The sequence below is a fragment of the Rhincodon typus genome, chromosome 29 (assembly GCF_021869965.1).
Source record: "Rhincodon typus isolate 14 chromosome 29, sRhiTyp1.1, whole genome shotgun sequence".
Taxonomy (NCBI): domain Eukaryota; kingdom Metazoa; phylum Chordata; class Chondrichthyes; order Orectolobiformes; family Rhincodontidae; genus Rhincodon; species Rhincodon typus.
This window is the reverse complement of record NC_063360.1, coordinates 37,749,982-37,757,665: the sequence shown is the minus strand read 5'-3', so window position 1 is coordinate 37,757,665 and position 7,684 is coordinate 37,749,982. Positions and strand designations below refer to the sequence as shown.

The following is a 7,684-nucleotide window of genomic DNA, read 5'->3' as shown; positions in this document are numbered from 1 at the left end:
CTGATGGAGTGCTGCACTGTCGGAGGGTCAGTGCTGAGGGAGTGCCGCACTGTCGAAGAGTCAGTGCTGAGGGATTGCCGCACTGTCTGAGATTCAGTGCTGAGGGAGTGCCGCACTGTCGGAGGGCTAGTGCTGAGGGAGCGCCGCACTGTCGGAGGGTCAGTGCTGAGGGAGTGCCGCACTGTCGGAGGGTCAGTGCTGAGGGAGTGCCGCACTGTCGGAGGGTCAGTACTGAGGGAGTGCTGTACTGTCGGAGGGTCAGTGCTGAGGGAGTGCTGCACTGTCTGAGATGCAGTGCTGAGGGAGTGCCGCACTGTCGGAGGGTCAGTACTGAGGGAGTGCCGCACTGTCTGAGGTTCAGTTTCACTTTCCAGACCATAGACAGAAAGAACTGCAGAAAGAACTGCAGATGCTGGAGTCAGAGATAACACAGTGTGAAGCTGGATGAACACAGCAGGCCAGGCAGCATCAGAGGAACAGTAAAGTTGATGTTTCGGGTCTGACCCTTCTTCAGAAATGGGGAGGGGGAAGGGAGCTAGGAAGTAAATAGAGAAGGAGGTTGGGGCTGGGAAAGGTAGGTGGGATGGTGATAGGTGAGTGCAGGTAGGGAGTGGTGGGGATTGGTCAGTGAAGTGGGAGGGGTGGATAGATGGGAGAGAAGATGGACAGCCCCAATGGCCTAAATGCGGATTTTATCAGTTTCAAAATCTCCCCACCCCCAGCCTCACCCCATGACCAACCCTCTCTCTCATCTTCGCCTCCTTGACCCTACACAACCTGTCCATCTTCTCTCCCGCCTATCCGCTTTTCCCACCTCACTGACCAATCCCCACCACTCCCTACCTGCGCTCACCTATCACCATCGCACCTACCTTCCCCAGTCTCACCCCTCCTCTCTTTATTTCCCAGCCCCCCTCCCCCTCCCCCATTTCTGAAGAAGGGTCCCGACCCAAAACGTCAACTTTCCTGCTCCACTGATGCTTCCTGACCTGCTGTATTCCTCCAACTCCACACTGTGTTATCACTTTCCAGGCTTCCATGTGTAAAATTACTCAAACAAGAGGGAGCTTCAGCAAGGAAGGGATAGATTGGGATCTTGGAGCAGGATTGGGTGGTGTTAGGTGTGGTGTGGGCTGTGGGGTGTTTCGGTTAATTTTTAAAAATCTATCTTACATGGGATGTGGGCATCACTGGCAAAGCAAGCATCTGTTGTTCATCTCTCATTCCCCCTTGAACCGTGTGGGTCCCTAGGCTACTTCAGAGGGTAGTTAAAAGTAATTCTAAGGAAGGGTCACTCATGCACATCCTGAAATTCTTAACCTGTTGATAATGTCTGATCCCAGCTGATGTTGCTACTGGACTGATCAGATTCCAGAATGAAATCTGGCTTGATGGGTTATTTTTTGCTAATTTAATGCAGTGGTCTTTTGCCAAAATGCAAACACACAATGCTGCAATCTGGTTTTAACAATAAAACAGAACTTTATTATACAAAAGATAGAAAAATAATATAAAATAAATTGAACAATTTACATGTAACACAGTTTAAAAGATTTCAAACACACAGCAAAACAAAATCCTATTTACTCTTCGACACCAACACTTTACAATTAATTTCTCAAACAAAAACAGAACTGTTCCTTCTCTGCCCAATCTGTAAGCTTGACCTAACTTTTTTCTCCCCCTCATTTTCTGTCCTATGAGCTGTGAAACCTTTTCTTTCACTCACACAACTGAGTTCCTTACACCAGGGTCACTTATTGCTAGAAACCCGCAGAGCAGAGGGATCTGGGAGTCATTGTGCATGAATCACAAAAAGCCAGTGTCCAAGTTCAGTGGTAATAGAGAAAGCAAAGGGAATGTTGGCCGTCATTTCAAAAGGACTGCAGTATAAAAGTAAAGAGATTTTGCTAAAAATACAAGGCACTAGTTAAAATACATATGGAATACTGTGAACAGTTTTGGTCTCACTATTTAAGGAAAGATATACTGGCATTTGAATCTATGCAGGGAAGGCTCACTAGATTGATCCCAGGAATGAAGGGATTGCCTTAGGAGGAGAGAGTGAGTTGGATGGGCTTGCACTCATTGGAGTTTAGAAGATTGAGACATACAGGATTCTAGGGGACTTGACAGGGTAGATGCGACAAGTTTGTTTTCCCCTTAGGGGAGAGTATCGGACTAGAATGCATAATCTCAGAGTAAGGAATCGCCCATTTAAGGATGATGTATTTCTTCTCTGAGGGTAATGAGCCTGTGGAATTCTTTACTGCAGAGGGATGTTGAGACTGGTCATTAAGTATATTCAAGGCTGAGATAGACAGATTTTTAATCAGTGAGGGGAATCAAAGGTTATGGGGAAAAGGCAGGAAAGTAGAGATTAGAGTTATCAGATCAGCCACAATCTCATTGAATGATGGAGCTCAATGGGCTGAATAGCCTACTTCTGGGTCTACGTTTTCTGGCCTCAACTGCTCCAAATAAATTCCTTTTTCTCGGAGAAATTATTCTTCTATCTGATTTCAGTCAGATGTCCTTCCAACTGATCAAACGCTTTTCCTTCTCTTGGTTTTCTAAAACCAATCCTTAATTATTCTTGTCCCAAAAGCAAGCTAATTGGTTTCAATTGTTTTCTGTCTCCTGTTGTGAAACCCCACGATATAAACATATGCCCATTAGTGTCCCAGGAAGCCGAATGTCATCTGCTGTTTGACACGTACTAGCTTAAATTTATGGTTGTCCAAAGACCGACCTAGTTAAATACCAAGCACCTTCACAAAAAAGTCCATTTGCCACCAGTTTGATATCCAAACTCTAAATAAAAATGATATGTATATAAACCAAGTGCCTTTCATCACATTATCACATATTAGTCAGTTCACCCCATTTCCTAACAGATTGCAGAAGCTGTTTTAATCATAACAGATCATGGGGAACTGACAGATTCAGGTAATACTGGTGTTATGTCCCATCTGATTTTGCATTCCATTGCAAGCAGCAGAGAGCAATATTGGACAGAATGAAAAATCTGCCCCACAGGTGACCCGTGGAGTGAGTTAAATTAAAGTTACCCCCCACGTGAGTATGTTTAGTGCAGTCGGGACTTGGTTGTGATCTGTAATTGTCTGATTTAGATCGCCCTGGAGTGTCGCTTTGATACCTGTGTAACGTATGCATATGATCAGGAGCCCTACCTGCTGGACCCAGTGATGTATCCCAAGATCCAGGTAAGTGGCTGGTTGTTGCAGGGCAGGATGAATATGGGATGTGAGGGAAGACTGAATGGGTGGGTAGAGTCTCTAATCGGGTGAGTCTTACACAATTGCACATGCACGCTCACACTCGTACACTAACAAAAGCACTTGCACACTCTCACACATGCACTGACACACACACACTTGCACACTCACATATGTCACTTGCACACACTTGCACACACAATCACACACTCAATACACATCCACAAACACACACATCACATCCTTACACACATGTGCACACAAATACACACACACATTCACACTCTAGCCCTCTCTCACACACTCTCAATCTCTCTCATTCACACTTATACTGACCAGTACACACACTCAAAATCAAAAACACTCTCTCTCATTTTCTCTCACTCCCTTTCGCATTCACACCCTTGCTGACACCTTTATTGTTCACACCTTCAGTAGGTTCAAAGTTGTAGGATGTGTGTGTGTGTCTGCTGGGAGATGTTTAAAATTAAGGGTTGAAGTTGTCTGCTCTCTTTCAGATGTTAGTCAACATGTTCTACCTTCTGCCATTCTTTGGCCTGGCGCTTTACGGCCTGTTTCAACCTGGCTGTGAATGGATGCCTGATCTGACCATGGTGTTTGCAGGAGCCATTGCCCAAGTAAGTCACGGGGATTGTGTCTCTAAGTTAGTGCCATTGTGAAGCTTCAGAAGGGGATGAAGTCCAGGGCCAGGTTCTGGCTGATTAGGAAAGAAGCAATGGAAGGAAAAACCTAGGTCCTGACTGATAAAATCAAGGATTAAAATTAGAAAGTGAGAGTCATTTTTTTATTTTGAAGACATGCCACTGAAAATAGAACAAATGGGCCTTTCATATAAATGGCTGAAACAGATCTTTGGGCTTCCTGTTGTCTCTGAGTGGAGCTTCCAATCTAGAATCAAGATCAGCTTGTTCTTCCTTTAGAAATTGCTTATCTACATCCATTTGTTATTTGTAAACTCACCTATTTCTGCCCAGCCTCTCTTCTTGCAACCAACAGAAACTTGACTTCTGCTGGAGACAAATCCAAACTTTCACAATCATACTCTCCTAGCACCTCGGACCTTCTGCTAGCTCGTTGGCACTGACCCCTGATCTGGAAATGCCTCAATTCTAAAATTCTCATCCCTTTTTCAAATCCTTCCATAGCCTGGGTCCTCCTTAATGCGGCAAAATCCACCACCCCCTACACTCGCTCTCTTTCTCTGTCACCTCCTCCAGCCCCTACACCCCTCCCTACTCTATAACCAACTTCAGGCCCTAAACCCCCTCCCTATCTCTGTACCCTCCTACACCTCCTCCCTACCTCTGTGATCTCCAGCACCCTACACCTCCTCCCTATATCCTGTTCCAGCCACTTAAACCCCTCCCTATCTCTGTAATCTTGTCCAGCCCCTACACCTCTCCCTATCTCTGTAATCTCGACTAGCCCCTACACCTCTCCCTAACTCTGTAATCTAGTTCAGACCCTACACCCCTCCCTATCTCTGTAATTTTGTCCCGCCCCTACACCCCTCCCTATCTCTGTAATCTCCCCCCCGCCCCTACACCCCCTCCCTATCTCAGTTACCTCCTCCAGCCCCTACACCCCCTCCCTATCTCAGTTACCTCCTCCAGTGCTACAGTTTCTGAGGTCTCTGTACTCTTCTAATTTTGAACTCTTGTGAATCCCTGATTTTGATTCGCCTTGCTATTGGTGGATGTGTGTTCTGCTGCCTGGGACCGAAGCTGTGGAACATCCTCTGTAACCCTCTCTACCTCTCACTCTCCTTTATCTCCAATGCCCAAAATCCACCTTTTGGAGTAAGCTTTAGGTTAACTAACTTCCTCTCTTCTGATGGGGCTCAATATCCATCTTTATTTGTTTGCCTCCTGTGCAAATGCTTTGGAACATTTTAACTAAGTTGAAGCCACAGTAGAAAGGCAGCGTGTGGTTTGATAGGACTGAGAAAAGGCCTCAATTTGTACATATTTTAACATGTTTTCCATTCTCTCCTTCCATCACCTCCAGGCTCAGTTTTCTCACATTGGCGCTTCATTACATCTGCGTACTTCCTTTACCTACCGTGTTCCCCAGAATGTCGTTTCGTCCTTCCTGTACACCAACATCCTCTTTGCTGTTGGTGCTGAGCTCTTGGCATTTCGCTGTGTCACATGCCCTAGCTTCTTCCTGAGGGGAGTGCCCAGAAATAAGAACGAACTGGAGAAGAAAGTCAACTAAAGGATACAGGCCAAGTGGAACTCATGGAGAGGTGGTGAACTGTAATTGTTGGTCCTTCTAAAGTGATGTGAAATGAGGTGTCAACTGTAGCCTGGTGAATAGCATTCACAGCTCTGAACCAGAATGTTATGGGCTAAAACTCCACCGCAGACAGACCCCACATAATGGAGGCAGATCATTCTGTGCTGTGCAGAGGGAGTGGGTGCACTGTTGGAGCTACCGTCTTTTGGATGAACTGTTCAACCAAGGCCCTTTCTGCCCTCTCAAGTGGAAAGAAAAGAAATTCATAGAACATAGAACATAGAACATTACAGCGCAGTACAGGCCCTTCGGCCCTCGATGTTGCGCCGACCTGTGAAACCAATCTGAAGCCCATCTAACCTAAACTATTCCATTATCATCCATGATTACTGTTTTGACAAAGGGTGAGGAAGTTATCCCTCATGTCCTAACCAATATTTACCCCTCAATTGACATCACTAAAACAGGTTCTTTGGTTGTGATCACACTGTTCTTTGTGGGGTTGTGCTGTGTATAAATTGGCTGTTGCATTTCCCACATTATGACAATGATTATGCATCAAAAACGAAATTCATTGATAACATTCTGCTGTTATGCAAGGTGCTACATAATTGCAAGTCCTTTCGTTTATACACAAACAGGAAACAAGAATAGGCCACTTGGCCCTTTGAGCCTGCTCTGTCATTCAATAAGACCATGGTTGATCAGATTTCAACTTCATCTCTACATTTCCTGATAATCTTTCATTTGATTTCTTTATGCACTGCATCTAATTGTCTATTCTGTTTCATATGTGTGCGCAATCAATTTCCCCTTCTTCAATTAGCCATCGTACTCCAAAGTTCACACAAGTTCTTCTTTATCTGAAAACCAACCCCAAACTCAACCCTTTTGTAAAACATCTGTGACATCTTGTTGGCTTGACCTCCTGGTAGAGTTGTACTTTAATAAACTGCTGGATATTCTGACAGATGGAACCCTGAATCAATTGGTAGGGCAGAACAAGAGGTCAGTGGAAGCAAACCTTGAAATTAGAGTGAGGCCATTCAGGGGCTGGGTTAGCAGCTCCAGCTGCAGACATTCTTTGGAGGAATCATTACCATTAATTGCCTCCATGCAGTCAGGCCAGATTTGTTCCTCATCTCCAACACCCTTATAATTCATGAATGAATGTGTTCAAAGAATATTTTGAAAAAAGCACAATGTTTTTAGTGCCACTATGATTTTTGTCCAGGTGTTGTTTGCTATAGTTTTCTGGAGAACAATCCTCAAATCCTCAAGATTTCTGATCAATCTTGGAAGGTATAGTGTTCTATGGTGTTGTCAGAAAGTGGTAAATCACATGAAAGGAAGTGGAAATCTGAACGCTAAGCCCCAAAAAGCTGGAGGGATGGGAGACTATGTAAAATGTCAAAACTGACTGAGTTTAATAGGTTTTGGTTGGATTGGTATATTAAGGATTACAGAACCAAGATGAATAGAAGATGTGAAGGTACAAATGAATTAAGAGCTAATTGAATGATGGACCATGCTGAAGGGAATGAATGGCCTCCTTCTGTTCCAATGAAGGGAGTCTCTCTTTGTGCTTCTGTTGTGCTGTTTTGGTCAATGATTCTTTGGGTTAAGGCTGTAATCGGATAAAGAATGGACATATTCCCAAAATATCCAGCTGTATGGGTGAAAGTTGTGAAAGTTGTACTCCAGTGGGATACAGTTACCAACTCTCCAGGAATGCCCTGGGATCTTCAGATTTAAAAAGAATCTACTTGACACTGCAATGAGCAACATCCAAGGAGTGGAATCATAGACATATTAAATTTTATGTTTTTCATTCTCTTTAAGCATTTGGCAATGGGGCAGGGGTTGCAGAGGAAGATGCTTGTGAAACAATTGGAGAATTCTTGACCGTCAGTCATAGAGTCTTTTCAATCTCAGATTGGCTGTTGGCACTATGAGGTTGACATGTTGGACAGCTCATGGCTGAGGTTGCTGGGGAGGAGCAGTTCGAGGTGAGAGGTTGCATGATGGAATCTCCAGGAATACACCCAACTAAAGATGGCAATTGCTAAAGGAAGCTTCCTGCGAGCAAGTGGGAGATTTTCCCAAAAGATTCACTCTCTGACAAGTTGGGTTCTGCCCTCCCCCTTCCACCCACCCATGCACACACACACCCATACACCCACCCA

The 7,684-nt window shown here is 44.7% G+C and overlaps 2 protein-coding genes across 2 annotated transcripts in view; one reads left to right on the top strand and one right to left on the bottom strand.

The window, feature by feature from the left end:
* LOC109918684 (transmembrane 6 superfamily member 2-like) overlaps positions 1–7,359 on the top strand; it is a 12,738-nt gene extending 5,379 nt beyond the window's left edge. The window contains exons 7-9 of the mRNA XM_048614315.1: positions 3,135–3,227; positions 3,758–3,877; positions 5,268–7,359. Coding sequence (XP_048470272.1) covers positions 3,135–3,227; positions 3,758–3,877; positions 5,268–5,477 — 423 coding nt within the window. The 3' untranslated portion in view covers positions 5,478–7,359. The remainder of the gene's footprint in view (positions 1–3,134; positions 3,228–3,757; positions 3,878–5,267) is intronic.
* LOC109916735 (small conductance calcium-activated potassium channel protein 2) overlaps positions 1–7,684 on the bottom strand; it is a 221,531-nt gene that overhangs the window by 28,443 nt on the left and 185,404 nt on the right. The gene's annotated exons all lie outside the window — the stretch shown is intronic.